Consider the following 23,103-nt stretch of genomic DNA (forward strand, 5'->3'; position numbering starts at 1 on the left):
TTGTAACTGCTTCATATTTTACTGATTTAATACTCATAACAACCTTATGAGGTAGATACTGTCTGTTTCCCATTTTATAGATGGGGAAATGCAAAATTAGTTAGTTAAGTCACTTGCCCAAGGTTAGAGAGACAGTAAAGGTAAAAGACAGGGTTCAAATTCAGGCAGCCTGGCTCCAGAGCTGCTGCACTCCCCGCCTCTCTGTGCACATTTACCATGTGCCGTGTACTGAAGTAAACAGGTGCAGAGGAGACAGCGGGAATAATGCAGTGAAAAACAGCGGGCGCTCACAGAGACAAGAGGGTGTTGTCACTATGTGGTGTTGTCACCCCTCAGTTTGGTTCCTGGTTCTGGCTTCACTAGATCGGTGACACTGGGCACATAGCTATCTCTCTGTGCCTCAGTTTCTTCACCTAGCAATGAGGGATAGTGTGAGTTTTATCTCGTGGAATCATGAGAATAAAATAATAGGATGCGTGGAAATGCTTAGGATAAAATCTGGCAATAATATTAGTTAGGGAGGAAAAGAATGAAGCAGCGGCCTGGTGATAGCAACCTGCTGTGTAGATACATTATCCCCTCCTTGGCTGTGGGGTAAATGCTCTAGGACCCCCAGTAGAAGACTCCTGAAACTCTGTTTGTACCAAACTCTATGTATACACTGTTTTCTATATCTACGTGTACGCATAGGTATACGTGCCTATGATAAACTCACTGTTTCATTTAGAGAAAGTACTTTATGGCTTCTCTTTGGCATATCCAGGTTGTTACTTCACTACTCTTGTACTTTGGTGCCATTGTGAAGTAAAGTAAGTAAGAACTGTGATACCACGACAGTCATCCTGATAACAAGATGGCTGTTAGGTGGTAGCAGATACAGCGTGGAAACGCTGGACCGGGGATGGTTCACATCCATGGCGGGTGGAGCAGGCAGCAGATTTCATCATGCTGCTCACAATGCTACACAATGTAAAATCTCTACTATTTATTTTTTTCACCCGTATTATTGCACTGTCTCCTCCGTGCCTGTTTATCTTTTCCACATCATATTTTCTGACTGCAGTTGACCATGGATGACTGATGCTGTGGATAAGGAGTATTTCGTAGCATTGTAAGCTTCTACTTCTATTTTCTCCTTTTGGCTTTTCAATCATCTTCTAAAGTAAGATAATAGTCCTAGAGCTACATATCCACTTAACAGATGAGGAGACAGAGGCACCAGACTGTGGAATAATGCATGCAGGTGCATACTGGCAGCATTAGAACCAGAATTCCGTCCTCTGGACTTTTACATGGGGCTTGTCTCCTTTGACACTGCCGCTATAGAGCTCAAACCTGAAGTGGAGGTTTTCTTTAGCTGTTAGACTCCTTTACAGGGTCTAAGTCCTGTGCTACCCCTTCCTTGATGTTGCCGTCAAGGAGGGAAGCCATAGAGAGCATGTTGCCCGAAGGAATATGAGAGCTGAGAGTCTAGCACTCACCAGAGGAGAACCTAATCACCATCTGGTTTTGATAAGCCTGGGACCCAAAGTCCTGCCCTGTGCCACCACAGCGGCGCTGTTCTGTATTGTTTATTAATAGAAGGGTAATGTATATGTCTTGCAGCACGCGGTGGTAAAGATCGTGAGAGAGAAATATTTGAAGACAACATCATTTGAAAGTCAGGAGGAACTACAGACATTTATCAGTGAGCTTTATGTGTTTTTGGTAGACCAGATGCATGTGGCCCTAAACCAGGTAGGTGAACTGAGAGCTTTTTCTTTTCTGTGTAGAGCGTCAGGCTCTCCCTTGAGCTGGGGGCCATAGTTCAGGGGCACAGCACCTACCTGGCAAGTGCAATGTCCTAAGTTCGATTCCTGGTACCCTCCCTAAAAAAAAAAACAGGTCTCCTTGGAGTTAATCCTTTGCTTCTTTTGTTCCCATACTAAAAAATATTTATCAAAGTGTCTGCTCATGCTGGGCACAGAAAACATGAAGATGAGTAAGGAACTGCCTAAGATACGTTTGGGGGAACCGGGGACTTCCTATAAAAATTAATTGTATAGTTTGCAAAACTGTGATGGGATTTTCAGAAAAGATAAACTAGCTGTTGGAGATTGTGAAACAGACACCATTATCTGTCCGTGAATGTTAACCATTCTGAATTTTTTATTCAAGAGGACAAAAACAAAGAAAGACTAAGAGTTTTTAGTCTTACATGTTTTATATATTTTTGGATGTATTGCTCTGGTTTTCAAGCTGTATATATAATAAGGAACTTTATAAGGTCTATAGTAAATAACTGAACCTGATGCTGGAAAAATAAAAGAGGGTGGAGAGGGGAGAAAAAGAAGGGGCTGGAAACATGTTAGGGGCACTTACCAGCCCCTTACAGAGTGGGGTCGGTGTGGACTGCAAACATGTCCTAATAAGTGAGAGAAACTGTTCCGTGTATTGTACCTAAGTGACACTTCGGATACGCTTTCTCTATGACTGGTAGCTGGCTTCCTACCTACTGGTCTCTTGGTATCTGTATGTGCACAGCTTGTATCTTGCCTTCATCTGCTCAGTTTTGTATGTGTTCAGTTGTGGTTTATTTCAAACAATGACAAAATCAGTCTTTTGTACCCCGGTGGCCTCTGACAGCTGTGCCTCCTCAAGGCCTCTGTTCACTCTGCTCATCCCCTCACTGCCCCACCCCCCATCACCGGCCTGCAAGAGGAAGGACAGCAGTGTCCCTTCCTGGGGGACGCGGAGGACAGCCTGCCTTGCGCGTGAATATGAATCGTTCAATTTGGAGAGCAGCCGAGAGTTGAGCAGGGGCAGTTGCCGCTGCCTTCTCTCCCAAGAATCCTTGTCTAGTGGAGGAGACAGACATAAAATAAAGATAATCATACCAGAATGGGATGGAGACATGACAGGGATGCGGGAACTAGAGAGCAGGTCAGGGTTACCTAAAGAAGTGGTGGCCTGTTCCATGCTGGGCCTGCTTAGGGAAGGACTCACAGAGGAACTGTGCCTTAGCAGGGCCTTTACAGACGAGAGGACGCTCAGAATTCTCCAGGTGGATGTCTCAGAGCAGTGAATCCCAGGGCGCATTGCAGGGGCGGAGGAGCTTGGAAGAATCTGGCGCAGACAGGTGCTGCGGAGAGTCCCGGAGCAGAGTGAAAGTTGTTCAGGGTGGAGAATCAGGAGATGGAGCTGGGGAATTGGGGAGAGGGGAAGGCGGCCCTGTGTGCCATATAAGTTTGACTTTTCTCGCTGGCAGTTGAGAGCAATAAACTGAACTATTTTACACTGAGGAATATTATGATCAGGTTTACATTTTACGTTTTAAAAAACCCAGTCTGATAGTCTTTTTGGAGAGTTGGTTAGAGGCGGTGAGACTGGGAACATCAGCTGTTCCTGCGTAGTAAGGAGGAAGAGGAGACAAGGATTCCAAAGTTTAACGTTCAGCATCCGGGCTACTGACGTTAACGCTAACCGGGACAAGGAATGCAACCTGAGTGAAATTGGTGGGTGCAGGTGATGTTGAATTCAGCTTTGGCTGTTGGCCCCAGTGGGGTTTTTCCTCAAGAGAGACAGAGAGAGAGCTGAGCTAGAGATGAGATTTGGGGAGCCACGACCATGGATGAGGCTGCCTGAGAAAAATACCAGGAGAGAAAGAAGAGAGCTGATGTTGGAACCCTCGCAAATACCACGTCAAGGGATGGATGAGTGGAAGGGTAGAAGGAGAAGACAAAAGGAGCTGTTAAGAAGGCAAAAGAACCAGAAGACGCTAGTGTTACAGGAGTCAAGGGGAGAGTTTTAAGAAAAAGTGGTCAACATTAAATACCCCTAGGACTTTAAGAAAAACAACAATTTCAAACAAATGAAATTTTCATTGGGTTTGGCAACAATGAGGTTATTTTAAATCTTTTTTTTGTTGTTGTTACCGGGAATCGAACTCATGACCTCAGGCTTGCCAGGCAGGCGTTTATGCCACTGAGCTATATCCCTGGCCCTATATTAAATCTTTACACAGCAATTTCACTGGGCTGATGTGGAGGATTACAATGAGAATGAATTGAGGAGTAGATATGTGATTAGGAAATAGATAAGTATAAATTCAACAAGTTGTACGCAGGGAAGAAGTGGGAAAATGGAAGGTAGAAGCTGTAGGCATTTCCTTTTTGTGTTGGAGAGGCTGGTGCACACCCACAGGTTTGCGGAAGGGCTCAGTGCCGTGGAGAGAAGTTGAAGACTGAGGAAGGAGAGGAGAGGAGACGAGCAACAGCGAGCCCGGGGCTACAGCTCGGAAAGAAGGTCAAGAAGTCTGATACGGGGTTAGCCTTGAAGCAGAGAAGCATGTGATGCTTTTTGCTCTGAGACAGAAAGGAGACATAACAGAGTCAGAAATGAATGACTTAGGTGTGGGGTGAAAAAGTTAAGGGTTTCTTGCCTAATGTGAACTAAGGTCTTCCCTGAAAGTGAAGGGGATAAAGGTTGAGTGAAAAGCTTGGAGAAGAAGATGTAGGTGTCACATTGCATTATGGAATGCCCTGCAAACAAGGACTGCACATCCCCAGCTAAGACTGAAGGCCGCAGAGTCTGTGCAGGCTCGGGTGTCTCTATGTCTCCTCCAGTCTTCCTTAGAACTGGTTAGCTTTCCCTGTTCAAGAATGAAGTCAGGTTGTGCGATTGTTTTCTGTGGGGAGCTTTCTGTTTTGTTTTTTGTCTTTTTGAGACAGGGTCTCACTATGCATTTCAGGCTGGCCTTGAGCTCACTTTGTAGCCCAGACTCGCCTTGAACTCATAACAGTCCTCCTGCCTCAGCCTCCTGAGTGCTGGGATTACAGGGGTGCACCATCACACCCAGCATCTCCCCATTCTTTGCAACTGTCTGATACCATTTTTATTCTTAAAAAAATTTTTTATTAGTACATATTTATACTATTGATCACATTCAACTATCATTTATTTATTTATTTTTGAGACAGGGTCTCACTGTGTAGTGCAGACTGGCCTTGAACTCGCTTGTACAGCCCAGGCTGACCTTGAACTCACAGTGGTCCTCCTGCCTCAGCCTCCCAAGTGTTAGGATTACAGGTGTGTGCCCCCATGCCCGGCTCTTTATTTTTAATTAAAGAATATTATGTCTTCCTGAGACATCGCATCTGACTCAGGAGATTTTTAATTACACCAGACTTCTCTGATCTGGGTATATATCCTTTTTTTGGTTTTTCTCCTACTTTTCTGGTTTTTTCTGAAGTGTCTCCTTTGTAGGATCAAGCTGTATGTCTCACTGAAGGTATAAATCTAGATTCCAAGGCTTCATCTTTAGTCTTCCATTTGCTCCATGTTTAAAGACTGAACTGGGTGTGGTGGTGCATGCTTGTAATCCCAGCACTTGAAGCTGAGATAGGATTTCAGTTCAGGGCCAGCCTGGACTACAGAGTGAGTTCAAGGCCAGCCTGGAGTACACGAAAGACTCTGTCTCAAAAAAACCCTGAATAAATGAATAAATAAGTAAATACTCTAGCTAGTGATCCACAACCTTTTCAAGTCATGGCATCTGGAAAATGGTAGCATTTGTCCTACACACTGGAGAGTATGGAGGCAGCTTGTGGAGGAAGTCTGGCTGCTTTCAAGGTAGAGAGCTGTTTCTGCCTCAAGCAGTTTTCTTTTTTTATTTAAAAGAAAAAAGACAAAACACAACAAAGAACAAAATTCCAAAACTGTATGATGGGGGGTAACAATGGCTAATACATCGAGTATTGTTATCTTTAAATTACTCAGAGTACAAGATATCAGCATTTAATTGTCCACACATATTAGCACAAACCTATCTTTTCTTTTCTTTTTTTTTTTTGGTTTTTCTCCGGTACTGGGAATCGAATTCCCAACCTTGCGCTTGCCAGGCAGGCGCTTTGCCGCTGAGCTAAATCCCCAGCACCTACAAACTTATCTTTTCAATGAACTAAGAGAAATTAGTAGCGTAACTATTTTAACTGTCAATTTTTATTCCCTTCCTTGAGCTCAGATTTTTGTTATTCAAATATCTGACCTTCTGTTTTACGCTTGCTACTTGTCTCTTGGTTCTGCGTCACTGTCTTACATTAATGCCAACGTTATAAGAAACTTCAGAATCATTTTAGAAGTTCTGACTGATCTTTGGTCTGTTCTCACAAACCTCTCCCTTGGTAATTTCTTCATTTTGTTCGCTTAACACTTCGACATTGACAAGATTATGCTGGATGACGTCCAAGGCTCTGTGGCCACCATCCCCAGCAGCAGTGAGCAGCTCCGCCTCTTTGCGTTTGAAGCAGAAGTCAGTGAGAACTTCGACGTGGCGGCAGTGTATTACGAGGAGGTAAATGAAAGGTCTTCATAATTCCTTTGTAGTCGCTGTGGCGCCGCCTATTGGAAACTATGTGCCATGGCCAATATGGCACTGGCCCTTAGAGGCCATGTGCTAAGCCCCACCCTTCTTCCCGGAGTCAAGTTACGACTTCCTACTCCCCTTTATGTAATATCCTGTTATATTTTCCCACACTCACACCCAATGCTAGCCTGCTACGTCAGCTAGCCCACTCCCTAAACCCCGCCTCTAGCCTGACCATATATAATATTTGTGCTCATTTGTCGACCCCCAGAAGATCCGCTCCCTTTGCCCCTCCCGCTCCTACCTCTCCTCCCAGCGGTCTTCTCCGTGCCATAAAGCAATAAACGTGTTTTATTGTTTTATTACTTTGTCTGCGCTGCCGACCGGACACCTTTCAGTAAACACCTTCGCAGTGGTTGTTCCTATTATTTGTGAAATATTGGTGTAAAATAGTAGTTTTGAGTGTTTAAAATCAAACTTGATTGACGAAATCCATACGTACATACATCAGTAGAACAGAGTTAAAATAAGGCACATAACTGAGGTCATTTGATATTTGATAAAGGCATAGCAGAAATTCATTGCTGACGAGGTAGTCTTTCCCGCAAATTGTATAGAACAGTTCATCTGTATGCGAAATAAATGGGCCTTAATCTAACCTTAAACATTGTACAAAAATCGACTCCAAATGGATAATAAATCTAAATGTAAAACATGAATCTATACAACTTTGAAAAGAAATACGGGAGAATAGCTCCTTGACCTGGACTTAGAGTTCCTAGACATGAGACCGAAGGCCAAAGAGAAATGTGCTAAAGAGGACTTCATCAAAAAAAAAAACCAAACTTGTGCCCCATAAAAGAGAAAGAACAGAAGTAGTACAGATTAAAAGAAAATATTTATAAGACATACTTGATAAAAGAATTGTATCTAGATTATAAAGAGCCCTCAGAACAACATTTGTATGTGTAACGTCCGTGAACCAGCTCCCCACGAGGGATGTAGTAATTAGGTACTACAAACGTGTACTAATAAAAAATAAAAAATGAAGATAAGTTAAAACAATATTTGTGTATAAGCATTTGTTTTACTACCTATTTTTAATTATTTAGGTTATGTACCAAAGAATGAAATTACTGGGACAGATGGTAAACCTGTGTTTGTAAGGATTTTTATTGGGATTTTATATGCATTGCACTGTACATGTAGATTGCTTTTGGTAGTATTGACATCTTAACGATACTAAATCATGAAGGTGGAGTGTCTTTCCACTCGTTGATGTCTTCTTCAATTTCTTTTACCCAGTGTTTGTAGTTTCCACTTACAAAGAGCACCTTCTTCCCACCCCAGACTTTATAAATAAACTCATAATTGCCATTGCGAGATTATGGCAGAAATTAGTATATATACTTGGTGGAACGTGAACTGAATTTTTAGGCTGCCAAAGTATGGGATGAGTTTTGAGTGACCACACATTGAAAAGAAATGGCTTGAAGATTCTCTTTTTAAATTATTTCAAGGGGCTGGGGATTTAGCTCAGCGGCAAAAGCGCCTGCCTGGCAAGCGCAAGGTCGGGAGTTTGGTTCCCGGTACCGGAGAAACGCCTCCCCCCCCCAAAAAAAAAAAATTATTTCAACAGTTTTTCTGGCTTCTAAAAGCCAGAACAAACTTGTGCTAGGCTTTTAGGATTCCAGGGTAAGCAAAAAAGAAGCCCTGGCCGCTTGCTTTCATAGAGCTCACAGTATCTGACTGGGGCCTGCTGTGCGATGTTACACGCGCAGGAAGCGGGATGTGCAGCCGCGGTAACCTTGGCCCTCCCTTGTTTTGCATGCCTAGAGGTTGGTCCGTGAGCCCCAGAACCTGGAGCACTGGCTGGATTATGGTGCTTTCTGCCTCCTAATTGAAGACAACATCAAAGCACAAGAGTGTTTTCGGAAAGCTCTGTCTTTGAATGAGAGTCACACCCACAGGTAGACGTAGAAGGGAGATTAGAATGAGTAGAAGCAGATAAACTGCTATGTGAAATGGTCTTGTTTCCATGAATATGGCATCGGCCCATGCTGTTAACCATGTTAGCTGTCTCTTCCCAGCCTGTTGCTGTGTGGTGTGCTTGCTGTCTTGATGGAGAACTACGAGCAAGCAGAAATTTTCTTTGAGGATGCCACTTGCTTGGATCCAACCAATGTTGTAGCCTGGACTCTACTTGGTACGTTCTTTTCCTGTCATACCAAAGTATTTTTTTCCATTTTAAGACTGTCTCCTCCCCAGCACTTGGGAGGCTGAGGCAAGAGGACTGTGGAGAGTTTCAGGCCAGCCTGGGCTATATAGTGAGACGCTGTCTCAAAACAAAAGAAACAAAAGACTTTCCAGTTCTACTCTTCAGTGGTTGATAATGTGGGTCTTTCCTCAGGTTTATACTATGAAATTCAACACAATGATATTCGAATGGAAATGGCATTTCATGAGGCCTCCAAACAGCTTCAGGCACAAATGTTTCAAGCACAAGTAACGAAGCAAAAGAGCACTGGAACTATCGAGGACACTGACGAAAGGAAAGCAGAGGCTAATTTAGGCACTTGGGGAGCCACAAAGGATGCCTCTGTCACAGTTTTCAAGATGGAAGGCCCACAAGGTAGGGACAGGGCGTGGAGACGGGGGTGTCTGTTGGGAAACTGACCAGCCTTACCAGTCGGACCTGGCCCGAAGCAGGCACTAAGTAAACATCTGTTAAATGCATGAACACTAGAGTTGTAGTCACTTCAGGGATATCGGGATAGACTTCTAAATATTTCTTTATTCAGATTAGTGATCTGAAACTTCTGCTGATGCTGTTATTTGAATCTTACAGAATTTACCATACTCTGACGTATCCCTTAAGGAGGATGCCGTTCTGGAACGATTTTCTTTTCCCTCTCCTTTCCTCCCCACCAGGGACGGTTTCTGTCTCATAATTCTTAAATTTATTGTTGCTTACTCACCCCTTCCTCCCTGTGCTTCATTGCCATTCTCTTTTCCTCTACTTTCGGAAATCACTGGTTCCCACGTTCGTGATGTGTGCACTTAGGTTTGTGTGCTTCTTCAGGGGTGCATTACTATTTTGTGTACACGCATTTTTAAAGCGTGAGGTGTAACTCACATTTCATAACTGCACCTACTTCAGTACTTAATACATTTTGGCACATGGACCCACCCATGAAAATGTCACCACAGTTAAGGTAACAGATACTTCCTTGTGCCCAGTTCTGTCTTTCTCTTGTTCCCTTTTCCAGATGACCACAAATCTGTCACTAAAGATGAATTTGCCTTTTCTAGTATTTTTTAGAATTTCTAGTAGAATTATACAGCATATACTCTTGTTTTGGCTTGACTGTTTTCATCGAGCATATTCACCTGTGCCGTTGCTTATATCATTGATCCTTTTTATTGTTATGCTGCAAATACTTGAATAGATATAATTTGTTCATCTGTTGATAGATATTTGGGTTATTTATTTCTTGGGATTATTGAAATAAAGCCACCCTGGACATCAGGCTGCAAGTCTGTATATGGACATATGCTTTCACTTCTTTTGAGTAAATACCTAGGGGTTGAATGGTTAGGACCGTGGATTACTTAGCCAGGTGATTTAAATTTTCTAAATATTTGGTTTTTTTCCCCCAGATAGCTTTGTTTTAGGCTTCTAATTTAATGTCATTGTGGTTAGAAAATATACTTTGTATAGTTTGAATTATTTTAAAATTATTAAAACTTAGGGCTGGGGATTTAGCTCAGTGGCAAAAGCGCCTGCCTGGCAAGCGCAAGGTCCTGAGTTCGGTTCCTGGTACTGGAGAAAAACCAAAAAAGAAAAAAACTTGTTTTATGGCCCTGCATATGGTCTATTTTAGTAAACATTCTCTGTACACTTGGAGATGTATTCTGCTCTTGTTGAGTAAAATGTTTTATAGATGTCAGTTAGGTCTAGTTAGCAGATTGTGTTGTTTAATTTTATATTTTTTATAGTTTTGTACCTCTGAGGTTTTGTTTTAGGAATTCTTTTCTCTTCAAGTAACTATGATAGTTTCACATTTAGCTCTTTAGTGTATAGGGACTCTGTTTTTTTTTTTTTTTTTTTTTTTTTGTACCGGGAATTGAACTCGTGACCTCATGCTTGCCAGGCAGGTGCTGTGCCACTGAGCTATGTCCCCAGCCTGGGACTCTATTTTTGAACATGATACTAGGCTGATGTTCAGTTTGATTTCTCTCCAGAGCTAATTTTTTCAACATTATCTACTGAACAACCATTATTTCCTCTTTGATTGAAGGTATAAAACTTAAACTCTGAACTCTTCATTCTACTGTAATTATCTTATATGAATATGTTTTTGTTTTATAGTGTGCCTTAATACCTGGTTCCCCACCTAATTGCTTTTTTATAACTTTCTTAGCTATTCATGGGCCTTTATTCATCTGTGAAGATTTTATAGAGCATTTATCAACGGTCTGTTAAAATATAGCTGAATTTTTTATTTGGACTGTAGTGAAATTATAGGTTTAGAGATAATTAACAATTTTATATTATTAAGTCATCCAATTTAAGCTTGTGGAAAGTTTCTCCATTTTTCTCAGATCATCATCTATGTTATTAAAGTTTTAACATTTTTCCCAGTGAGACTCTGTTTAATTTATAATTGTTTATAGATTCCATCCTTAACACAGTATTATCTTATTTAGCTATAGTTTTAGTTATTGCTGCTTTATGTTCCCCTTTAGCCTGAATTTATTTTTTATTAGTACATGTTTATAGTACACAGTGATCACAGTGTGGGGAGCTGGTACATGTACATAACGCATCTTAACTATTCTTTTAATTCCCTTCCCGCTCCCCTTCCCCCTCCCCTATGTCTTGGTCCCCTTCCAATTTGCAAAACATCTGTCTCCCTATTTCCTATTATCTATCTTTTATTTTGCTCTTTATTTATACTTGGGTTTTTCATATGAGAGAAATCATGAGATACTTAAGTTTGTGCATTTAATTTATTTCACTTAACATTATTGTCCCAAGGTGCGTCTATTTCCCTATAAATGACTCGTTTATCCTTTATGGCAGCGTAGTACTCCATTGTATATAAATACATTTTCTTTTTTAGTTTTTGTCTTTATTAGTACATGTTTGCAATACATAATGATTGTGGGGAGTTGGTACATGTACATAACATTTTTTTTGGCCAGGGTCAAATTTATTTATTTAAGTCTTTTTCAAGTTAATTATCATAAACACAAGATATACAGCAATACTGACAGACCAAAAACAATTATACTGAATCAAGGTACGTTTTTTATATCTTGGTCATGCTGGATTACAGTAACTTTTTTCTCTTCTTTTCTGTGTTGTTTTTCTTTTATTTTGTATTTTATGTACATATTGGCTTTCCCCTATAAGAGAAGCATGTGATATTTAAACTTGTGTGTCTGACTTACTTCGCTTAACATTATGGTCTCAAACAATTAACATGTGTTATGTACATGTACCAACTCCCCATACTGTAATCATTGTGTACTACAGATATGTACTAATAAAAAAATACATTTAGGCCAAAGGGAAAAATAAAGCAGCAGTAACTAAAATTGTAGTTGGTCTCACAAATAACTCAAGTTTATCCTTTATGGCAGAGTAGTACATGTGTAAATATGTATAAATACCACATTTTTTTATCCATTCATCTGTTGATGGACATACATGTTGCTCCCAAAATTAGCTATTATGAATTATGCTGCTATAAACATGATAAATAAACATGTATCACTGCAATATGATGTCTTTAACTGTTTTGGGAAGATACCTAGAAGGGGAATAGCTGGGTCAAATGGAATTTCTAGTTGTAGTTTTTGGAGGGATCTCCATATTGACTTTTGTAATGGGTTTACTAGTTTACATCCCTACCAGCAATGTAGAAGTGTTATTTTTCCCCACAGCCTTGCCAGTATTTGTTATTATTTGATTTCTTAATGATGTTCATTCTTTCCAGAGTAAGATGGAATCTCAGTGTTGTTTTAATTTGCATTTCTCTAATGGCCAGAGATGTTGAATATATTTTCATATATTTATTAGCCATTTGTGTTTCTTCTTCTGAGAAGTGTCTGTTCATTTCAGTTGCCCATTTTTTGATTGGGTCTTTTATTTTGGGGGGAGTCTAAATGGTTTTTTTTTTTTTTTTTTTTTTTGTCTTTTTGAGACAGGATCTTGCTATGCATTTCAGGCTGGCCTTGAGCTCACTTTGTAGCCCAGGCTGGCCTGGAACTTGCAACGATCCTCCTGCCTCAGCCTCCCGAGTGCTGGGATTATAGGTGTGCGCCACCATGCCCGGCCCTCTAAATGTTTCTTGAGGCTATCAAACAAGTCTGTCCTTCATGCAGTATTTGGGGAATAGGTTTCTTATGCTTTGCAAATTTTAATACCCAAGGAAGGAAGATTTTTCCTTACCAAAATTTAATCTGTTTAGGATCTGTAGCTGTGTTTTCCACTGTAGATGAAGTTCTTGAAGATTCTCCCAAACTTCAGTCTGAGTCACAAGAACCCCTACTGTTACAGTATCAAGATCCAAGTATTGGGCCCAAACTATCCAGCATGGTTTTCAAGGAGCTATCATCCAAAAAAGGTAACTGGATATCAAGATTCCCACTTGAAAGAGGGGAATAAACAAACTAGACAAGGATAAAACCCATGACTATAAAAGTGGAAATCCTAACTTGTTTGAATTCATATTGACTACATTCTTTCCAATTAGTCTCTAAAATACCAAACTCAGTCATGTATCTCTTTCGTTTTTTTTTGTACCGGGAATCGAACTCAGGACCTTGTGCTTGCCAGGCAGTCACTTGTGCTGCTGTGCTATATCCCCGGCCCCATATCTCTTTCAATAAGCAAGGATTTTATGTTTAACTCATAGAAGTACCCAGCAAAACACCTATGCCTTTTTTTTTTTTTTTTTTTTTTGGTTTTTCTCCAGTACCGGGAACCAAACTCACTACCTTGCCCTTCCCAGGCAGGCTTTTTTTTTTTTTTGGTTTTTTTTTTTTTTTGGTTTTTCTCCAGTACCGGGAACCAAACTCACTACCTTGCGCTTGCCAGGCAGGTGCTTTTGCCACTGAGCTAAAGCCCCAGCCCCCACCTATGCCCTTTTAATGAGTCTTCATTTTAGGAATATCAACCAATTGTGTTTCACAGTCAAGGGGATCTGAATACTTTTAGAAGCTTTCCATTTGGTTGGGACTTGTCTTTGGATCTACCAATAGATTTATCTTAAGAACTTTGGAGTTCTTTTGAGGAAGCATTGCTGGAGACCTCCTGTTGCTTTCCATATTATGATCCTTCTCATATTGTATATCAGAATACTCTGCTGGCTACATTAGTGTGTCTGAGCTTCTGACATTTTTTCTTTTACATCTGATCTTCTACCCTTTTAATATAACATTTTCAGAAGCATCAAAATGTCAAGAGCTACCACCTTTCTTACATCCCACCCCTCATTCTGTCGTCACCCCAACTGCTACCAGCATCTTCATGGAGACCATACGCTTCTTGATGAAAGTCAATGCTGTGCAGGTCAGAATATTTGGAAAAAAAACCACAGTAAATGGAAATACTTTAGTGAACTACTTATTCTGTCTATACTGGTATCTCTGCAAACTCGAACATCTGTGACATAAAAGTCAAATATACTTTTTTAATGCTGGAGATTGAACCGAGGGCATGCCAAGCATGCCCTTTTCACTGAGATGCAGTGCTTCGCATATACCTTAAAGAGGACACCTTAAACCTAGACAGAATATCCAAATACGAATCGCTCTGCAGACAGTGTGAACAGATATCACTGCAAGGCTTCTCCCTGTAGAATACCCACAGAGCAAAGTCAGACTCTTCAGTCACATGTAGCCTGATACCACTTTCTTATGGGAACTTATATGAGTGTTGAGGGCTCATAAGCCCAATCATATCCTCCTTCCCTTTCAGGTATGACCAATTTAAAATAGATGCATAGTACTTCATGGGGTGGGGGACTTAAATTAATTAATTTTATCGGTAAAATTGTTGTAGCCAAGCTTGGTGGCATGAGCCTGTAACCCTAGCACTCTGGGAGGCTGAGTCAAGAGGATCGAAAGTCACGGCCAACTTGGGCAACTTAGCCACCTAGTAAGAAGACCCTATCTCAAAACAAAAATTGAAAAGGCTGGGGATATAGCTCAGTGCAAAGGCCCTGGCTTCAGTCCTCAGTACTGAAATGGGGGAAAACACTGGGCTAGAGAATGTCACTGGTCCCACATCTGACTTACCCACATAGTCACAGTGGAGCAGCTGGGAAACTGTAGCCTCCTCCCAGAGAAGAAGCACATCCTTTGGGGTCTGCTGTGTGGGAAACAAGACGCATATCCCGGAGCACACGGGAGTCACAGCAGAGTCCAGGAGACAAGGGAGTTGGCCCAGACCCTGCAGAGCACAAGTCCCCCTTGCGGGTGGCCAGGCTCAAAAAAGTACAAGGAGGAGGACCTGGGTGGGACTGGGCCACATTAAGCAGGACCCTTAGCACGCTGACCTTCCCAATAGGAACAGGCGGGTAAGTCTTCATCCGCCAGGTCCGAGAGCCCGAAGGCAGCGGAGAGAACAGCTGCAGTCCCCGCCCCCAGTGTTGTCCTAAGGTTTCTGCATCGTACGCTGAGATGGGAACAGACTGAGAATAAAAGGCCCTCTGCCTGGAAAGTACATCTGACTGTGTCTCAGTTACAGGCCTTCTAAAGTGTACAAAGCAAAGACTATCCCCCAACACAAAACTGGTAAACAGAAATGTTTGGAGGTATGGCAGAACACGTGCTTATGTTTCTAAGATTCTGAGCCTCGAATTTTCACAGTGACAGCAGTCTGCAATGTTCACGTGCAAGTGGGGTACGAAATGGGGTAGTTGATGAAGTGCCTTCGTCCAAGGCCTAATAAATACAACCTAAGATCCACCGAGCGGGATGGCCAGCAAGACTAGACTCGTGTCGCATGTTGTTCACGCGGGAGTGTTCCCGCTGGGTAACAAGTGCGTAGCTGGTGACAGGACAGGAAGCACTGAATGTAGCTTACCGCAGCCCTTTGAAGTTGAGGGCAGTACTTTCGTTCTGTAAGATACTTCTTGTTATTTGTTAGAATCTTCAACCATGAAAGCTACGGGGCGAGCGCAGTGCCGGCATTTACATGCTCCTTATGCTCTCTTTCCTCGCAGTATGTGGACAGAGTGCTTGCACACGAGCTGTTGTGCCCTCATGGAGGACCCAGCTGTGAGTATTTCCTGGTTCTGGCCCAGACTCACCTTCTCAAGAAGGACTTTGCCAAGGCGGAGGAGTACCTTCAACAAGCAGCCCAGATGGATTACCTGGTAACGGCTCTCACTAGAGCCTCGTGAGCGGAGGAAGGGGAAGAGTAGGCTGTACTAAAAGTAGTGGTGCCATCTGGACGCAGGCATGCGGCTCTAGTCCCAGCTACTTGGGAGGCTGAGGCAGGAAGATCAACTGAGCCCAGGAGTTTGAGGCCAACCTGGGCAACATAATGAGACCCCCATCTCAAAAACAGTAAAAAAATCTTGGTGCTCTGTTGCAGGTCAATTTCTGGTAACCAGGAGTGTGGGACATCAGTTAGGTCATCTAACTGTGCCCTTCATTTGTTTTTCTTAAGTTATCATGAGTTCTGCAAAAGGCACAGGAAAGGATAAGGACACCTCTTTAGCAGATAGTATTCATCTATTTCAAGTTTTCTAAGCTTTTCTTTTCTCCTTGTGAGTACTGTCCTGGTTATATGTGAGTGTTTTTCTTGATAGTCACCTCAAAGACAAAATGGCTTTGAAGAATGCAAGAAAGAAGTGAGAGCCAAGGCGTGCTGGTGCCTGCCTGTAATCCTAGCACTCCGGAGGCTGAGGCAGGAGGAGCACTATGAGTGCAAGGCCAGCCTGGGCTACAAAGTTACAGGAGTTCAAGGCCAGACTGAACTGTATAGCGAAACCCTGGCTTAAAAAAAAAAAAAAAGAAGGCACACCTAGAAAAATAGCCCCAGTGCAATTGGATGACCCTCTTTCTGAGTGCTCTTAGAAAAAGGAAACTTACTGATCTAAATGTGATGTTAAACCATGTACTGTGTTTTGTGTTTTCTCAGAATCCTAATGTCTGGGGCCTGAAGGGCCATCTCTGTTTTCTGAGTGGAAATCACACTGAGGCCAAAGCATGCTATGAGCGAACCGTTAGTTTTGTAGTGGATGCTTCTGAGATGCACTTCATCTTCCTGCGCCTTGGGCTTATCTATCTGGAAGAGAAAGAGGTGAGGAAGAGAAGGCAGCCAGTAACCACGGAAATCGGGCCCTGGCCTGGGGCCTGATGATAGTCAAGCATTTATGTCCATACCAAAAATAGTAATAGGGTAATGACGTGTTTACATCCGAAGTAGAATGACTTGCCTGATGTCAGATAACCAGGGATTAGTGGAAGCTGGATGCAGACCCAGTGGTCTAAATCCAGAGTTCATGGTTTTAATCATTACACTACTGAAAAGTTATTAAGACTCAATAAGTGTTATTTTAGCTAAGATTAATTTTTTATTTTTTATTTTATTTTATTTTGTCTTTTTGAGACAGGGTCTCCCTATGCAAGTTCAGGCTGGCCTTGAGTTCACTTTGTAGCCCAGGCTGGTCTTGAACTTGCAAAGATCCTCCTGCCTCAGCCTCCTGAGTGCTGGGACGACAGGCATGCACCACCATGCCCAGCTAAGATTAATTTTTATTAGCAGCAGTGAAACCTATTCTATTTGCAGTACTAAAAACATTCTCATCTTAACTAGCAGAGAGTATCATGAGCTTCAAAAAGACTTCTCCCCCTGCCAAAAAAAGGACTTCTCCAAACTTCGTTCTCAACACAGCTGTATTTAATAGATCTGAGGCCAACCCCAGCACACAGTGCCCTCTGACCTGCCTTCTGCTTCAGCCCCTCAATAGCTGAGCAGCCTCTAAGACCATGTATGATAAGGGAACAGACTCTCAGAATGATGAGGCTCTGTCAAGAATACCAGACATTCAGTGTCTGTCATTTCACTTTGAAGTGAAAGGGCACGGTGGTTGCCGGAACTTTTAGTGTAATCCCTTGCCTCAAGACTTACAGAGACCGTATGTGTCTTTGGAACTGCTTCCAGATGAAGTCTTCCCTTTCATTTGGTTTGTCCGCCTCCTCGCCCCAATCTTGTAATATCTCCCTTGAACTAGATGTAAAATGCAATCCAAGGGGTCTCTTAACTTAAATTGTTCTGAATTGAAACTATCAAGTGAAACACAGTGTTCGAAGCTTCTAGAACAGTAGTTCTTTCTTTTTATAGTATGAAAAGGCAAAGAAAACCTACCTGCAGGCCTGTAAGAGATCTCCTTCCTGTCTTACCTGGCTGGGACTGGGAATTGCCTGTTACCGGGTAAGTGAATGAAGACTTGAGGCTGGGCTTCTGCGCACAAATGACCTCGATTCCTTGATTTTCCAAGCACACTGGGAGTTTGTGACGACAGTGGGACGGCAACTGGGGTAGTCTACACTCGTGAAAAGGTGGTCCTCAAAGCTGTTCTTGACCTGAAGATCAATCTAACTAGGAAAACAGAATATCCTTTGAAAATCCTTAGCCTGGCATGGTGGTGCAAACCTGTATTCCCAGCACTCAGGAAACTGAAGCGGGAGGCTCACCATAGATTCTCAGCCAGCCTGCGCTATGTAGTGAGTTCAGAGCTAGTCTGGAGTATAGCAAGACCCTGTCTCCAAACAAAAACAAATGAATCAAATCCTACAAAAACCAGAACCAGGAAGATACATTTTTAAAAATTAATGTTACTTGGTTTAGACACTCTTGTCATGTTATCTGTAAGATGATATAGGAGATAAGGAATCTCTCCGTTAAAACCAAACTGAGGCAGGCGTGGCGCTGCACTGTAGTGGTGGGTCTTCTCTGAGCTTGTCCTGTAGAAAGCCTTCTTTTTCCTTAGGTGGCCGTGGGAGGTTTACAAAGCGAACTCATGGTGGTGGGAAGTAGCAGTGACCTCCTGTGCGCAGAGCTCAGGCAGCACTCTAGAGACCTGGACGCAGCATCGATTGCTCACTTAATGACAGATATTGGGGGTATTTTGACAGGTCAAGTAGTATTTTGACAGGTCAAGTATTTTGACAGGTCAAGTAGATTTTAGCCAAAAGAAAGAGATGCACAAGGTAAGGAAAAAACTGAAAATGTACCTGACAGCCACTGTGTGTGGGGAAGTCAGTACATGATGATAGTGAGCTCTTGTGGATTTCCAGCCCTGGCACCTGAAGCTCCACGGTCCAGAGGCCCTGATGGGACTGCTGTAGAGGAACAGAGAGGGAGAAAAGGCATAAATAGCCCACCAGGCAGGGCTCCAGGTTCCCCTAACTAGCTTTTTAATCAGAACAGTTCTACTTCCAATCTGGTTCATATACTGTATCACCAAGGAAAATCTTGCTGGAATAACATTCTGATGCTAAAAATAGAAGGTGCTGACAATATACGTCATGGAAGTAGTGGCATGGGTTTAAGCTTGGCATAGCGGGTTTCAAGCTTTACTTGGGCATAGTGGTTTCAGCTAAGTTGACTCCACCTGGCTGAGGTGAAAACCACTTCACCTCGCTCATTTGCTGCCTTGTCTCTCCAGCTGGATGAGCTCACGGAGGCTGAGGATGCTCTCTCTGAAGCCAATGCACTAAACAACTACAATGCGGAAGTATGGGCGTATTTGGCTCTGGTCTGCCTGAAAGTGAGTACAGTTACTGTCTTTACACCACGCCCTGTCAGGGACGAGAGGCTAGGGACCAAGTAAGCAAGAGACAGGTGGCTGTTAACACATGATAGTTGCAGTTTGATGAGCTCTGTGTTTGATCATTATACTTACGACAAAGAAGAGGCCAAATCTGGGCATCTTCTACTTGGAATATGGAGATATCTATATCTATCTATCTATCTATCTATCTATCTATCATTTTGTTTGTTTGTTTGTTTGGGTTTTTTTTTTTGTTTGTTTGTTTTTTGAGACAGGGTCTCACTATGCAGTTTAGGCTGGCCTTGCGCTCACTTTGTAGCCCAGGCTGGTCTCATATTTGCAACAATCCCCCTGTCTCAGCCTCCTGAGTGCTGGGATTATAGGTGTGCACCACCATGCCCGGCTAAAAATTACATTAAAATGTATTTTCTAGAAAGAAAGTTCTAAAAATGGAGCGATCTAAGTACTGGGAGGCTGAAACAGAAGATCATAAGTTTGAGGCCAGACATGGGCTACTTCGCTATATGGTTCGCTATATGGTTCAGTCTGGACTACATGGCAAGACCCTATCTCAAAAGATAAATAACAAAAAAAAAGAAAGAAAAAGAAAAAATTTACAAGGCGGGAGCAGTGTTGTATGAGAACATAAACTAGATCAAAGATCAGCAGAGATATTCTGTGAGTCTTTCTTCCTGTTGAACTGCTTATTGTAGGTATTTGTCCTTGATTCAGATGAGGAATTGTGTAGGAGGTACTAGGGGAATTCCTTTTCATTTATTTATTTATTCATTCATTCATTATTATTATTTTGGTACCAGAAATCGAACTCAGGACCGTGCACTTGCCAGTCAGGTGCTTGTGCTGCTGAGCTGTATCCCTGGCCCCTGGGAATTCCTTTTTTTTTTTTTTTTTTTGGTTTTTCCCCGGTACCGGGAACTGAACTCACGACCTTGCGCTTGCCAGGCAGGCACTTTTGCCGCTGAGCTAAATCCCCAGCCCCACCTGGGAATTCCTGATAGATGCTTTACCTATTAAAAGATAAATCTCCTTTGATTAGACTTAAATAAGTTGCATTTCACACTAAGATCAACTGGGAGCCATGAGAGCTACCCTTAGTTATCCATTGGTCAGTATGACACCAAATTGACAGGGAGTGTTATAATTAAAAGAGCAAAATAATGAACAAAATAAATGAACAAAATTAATGAAAAAATAAAAGTTAGTGGAGCTGAGCATGGTGGCACACACCTGTAAATCCCAGCACTGGAGATGCTGAGGCAGGAGGATCGCCATAGTTGGAGGCCAGCCTGAACTACACAGGGGGATCCTATCTCAACAAAGCAAAGCAAAACAAAACAAAACAAAACAAAACAAAACAAAACAAAACAAAACATTAATTGGGTTACTGGATTTTCTTTAGGGAGTAACTATTCCAAGTATCAACATAAAAAATACCTGGTTCTGCACTTGGGAGGCTGAGGCAGGAGGATTCATGTGAGTTTGAGGCCACACTGGGCTACATAGTGAGTTTGAGGCCAGCCTGAATGGCAAAGCAAGATGCTGTCTCAAAAACAAATCTAGGTTCTTACCCCAGCTCTGACCCAACTAGCTGTGGGATACAGGGCAAGTCACTTAACCTTACCAAGGCCTCAGATTCTGTAAGGATAAAGGATAAGCTAAAAGGATAAAAAGGAAAGATTTTTATGTACTTCTCTCAGAAAGTGGCAGATCTAATAGGAAAAAAAAAAAAAGGATCTGTCTCTCTCACAGTTAACTGGAATGAGATCAAACACCAATACATAACTCTGCTCTTAACAATTAGTGGACACATTTCAAGCACAAATGAATCACTCATAAAAGCAGAACTTTGGGCCGGAGATATAGCTCAGTGGCATAGCGACTGCCTGGCAAGTGTGAGGTCATGAGTTCAATTCCTGTTACCACACATACACACATACACACACACACACATACACACACACACGCACACCATATCGTCATCAAAGAAATGCAGAAAAAGGACTTGACAAAAGCAGAACATATGCTAGACCACAAAGAGGTACAACAAATACACACAGATCACACTGTAGTAAAATTATAAATCAACAACTAAAGTATAGGCCAAAAACATACATACTTTCAAAATTTAAAAACATGCTTATAATTAATTCATTGATGACAGGAGAAATTATGTGATGCTTTCAAATACAAGATGTTGTGCTAAGTAGAATTCTAAAGACGTTGCCCCTCCCCCGGCACTGTAGCATCAAACACGAAGCTAGGTACTGCTGTGAAAGAGTTTTGCAGATGTAATTAAAGTCCCAAATTAGTTAACCTAAAGATACAGAGATTATCTGACACAATTGAACATACCTTCTGAAAGCAGAGTTTTTTTCTGGCAGAGGGTGAGAAAGAATTCACTCAACTCCCCATAGGTGGTGTCTTAGTTACTTTTCTCTCCTTGCTGAGACAAAATCTCCAGCACCCTCAAGGGAGGAAAGGTTTAGTTAGCTCAGTTTGTAGAGGTTTCAGTCCAGTCCTGGCTGGCTCCAAGGCAGGGTAGCGTGGCAGACAGGAATTAAAGAGGAGAAACAGTTCATAATGGGCAGAAGGTAGCAAAGCAACAAGGGACGACCACAGCTCTTCCCATCCCTTATCCCCGCTACTCGGGGCGGGCAGCACTGACACCCTTAATCCTAGTGCCCTTGATCTAGCACCACACCATGACTCAGTTCCAGTGTCACACTGTGGATCCAGCCACCTCTGAAAAAACCCGACCACTACATGAGGCTTTGGGGGACATCTAGACACAACCCATAACAGGCGGGTTGAAGATGGAGAAGGATATATCAGGAATACAAGTGCCCTCTAGTCGCTAACAGTAGCCCGGCTGAGAGCCACAAGGAAATAGGGACCCTCCTATGAAGTACAAGAAACTGAATTCTACAGTGATACGTCAGAAAGCTCACAGAAGGCCAACTAATAAACGTATAAAGAATGGTGGAGTTAGAAAATACAGTTTGGAAACCATAATGGTAGTCGAATCAGTGAACATTTATCATTGTATGCAACACCTGTGGGTGAAAGTTTAAGGACTAAGAAGATATTCACAGTCTCGGGGTACCCACAGATACATTTTACAAGACAGGGAAGAGTAATATAATGGAGAAACCTGGAAAGTTGTTATCTAAACGGATGATCAATTATTACCAGCAGTACTGACATAAAGAGTGCATGCTTCTTGATCCAGAGGGCGGAGAACACATCATTTTGGTGGTATTCATAACCTGATATGGTCATGAGGAAGCATGGGACAGCACAAACTGAGGAGTGTTTTACAAAATAACTGTGCTGCACTCATTTACAGATGCCAGTGGCATAAAACACAAAGACTCAGAAACTTCTAGATTAAAAGAAAATCAAGATATGAGTAAATGTAATGCATGATTCTGGATTTTATTTTTCTACAAAAGGCATTATTGGGATAATTGGAAAGATCTGAAAAAAGTGTATAGATTAGATAATGTATGTTAATCTCATTTTGATAATTGTACTGTGCCTATATAAGAGAGTATCTTTGATTTTAGAAGAAACCCTGAAATATGAAATTTATGTTTGCAATTTATTTTCAAATGTTCAGGAAAAGTTAAAAGTATATGCACACACATATACAGTACATACATATGTAAATATATTTTTCTATATGCATACATATATGTGTATAAATGAATATATAGCAAAAGAAAGAAAACCATTGTTTATAATTTTTCTTTACTCTGTAATTATGCCATTTGGTGGTACCTCTGTTCACGAACTTGATGCTTTCCACGATTCTGGTGGAAAACCGAAATGGACAAGGACCACATCAAATTCAGTGGTTAGGGTCCGTGTTGGCCTTATGGGGAAATATGATTTGTTTCTCATCCAATTTGGCTTGTGACCAGAATTGTGGAGAAAAGT

The 23,103-nt window shown here is 42.0% G+C and overlaps 1 protein-coding gene across 7 annotated transcripts in view; it reads left to right on the plus strand.

Moving 5' to 3' along the window:
- Nucleotides 1-23,103, plus strand: part of Cfap70 (cilia and flagella associated protein 70) — a 55,760-nt gene that overhangs the window by 28,185 nt on the left and 4,472 nt on the right. For 6 of the 7 annotated variants that reach the window (XM_005389986.2, XM_013516745.1, XM_005389984.2 and 3 more), the window contains 11 exons: nt 1,606-1,737; nt 6,206-6,331; nt 8,180-8,313; nt 8,434-8,549; nt 8,754-8,975; nt 12,823-12,978; nt 13,801-13,925; nt 15,583-15,735; nt 16,506-16,667; nt 17,712-17,801; nt 19,039-19,140. In XM_005389986.2, coding sequence (XP_005390043.1) covers nt 1,606-1,737; nt 6,206-6,331; nt 8,180-8,313; nt 8,434-8,549; nt 8,754-8,975; nt 12,823-12,978; nt 13,801-13,925; nt 15,583-15,735; nt 16,506-16,667; nt 17,712-17,801; nt 19,039-19,140 — 1,518 coding nt within the window. Of the gene's footprint in view, nt 1-1,605; nt 1,738-6,205; nt 6,332-8,179; nt 8,314-8,433; nt 8,550-8,753; nt 8,976-12,822; nt 12,979-13,798; nt 13,926-15,582; nt 15,736-16,505; nt 16,668-17,711; nt 17,802-19,038; nt 19,141-23,103 lie in introns of those variants that run through there. The other variant, XM_013516748.1, reaches the window with a different exon arrangement.

This window comes from Chinchilla lanigera, unplaced genomic scaffold, assembly GCF_000276665.1.
Source record: "Chinchilla lanigera isolate Chin_1 unplaced genomic scaffold, ChiLan1.0 scaffold00036, whole genome shotgun sequence".
NCBI lineage: Eukaryota > Metazoa > Chordata > Mammalia > Rodentia > Chinchillidae > Chinchilla > Chinchilla lanigera.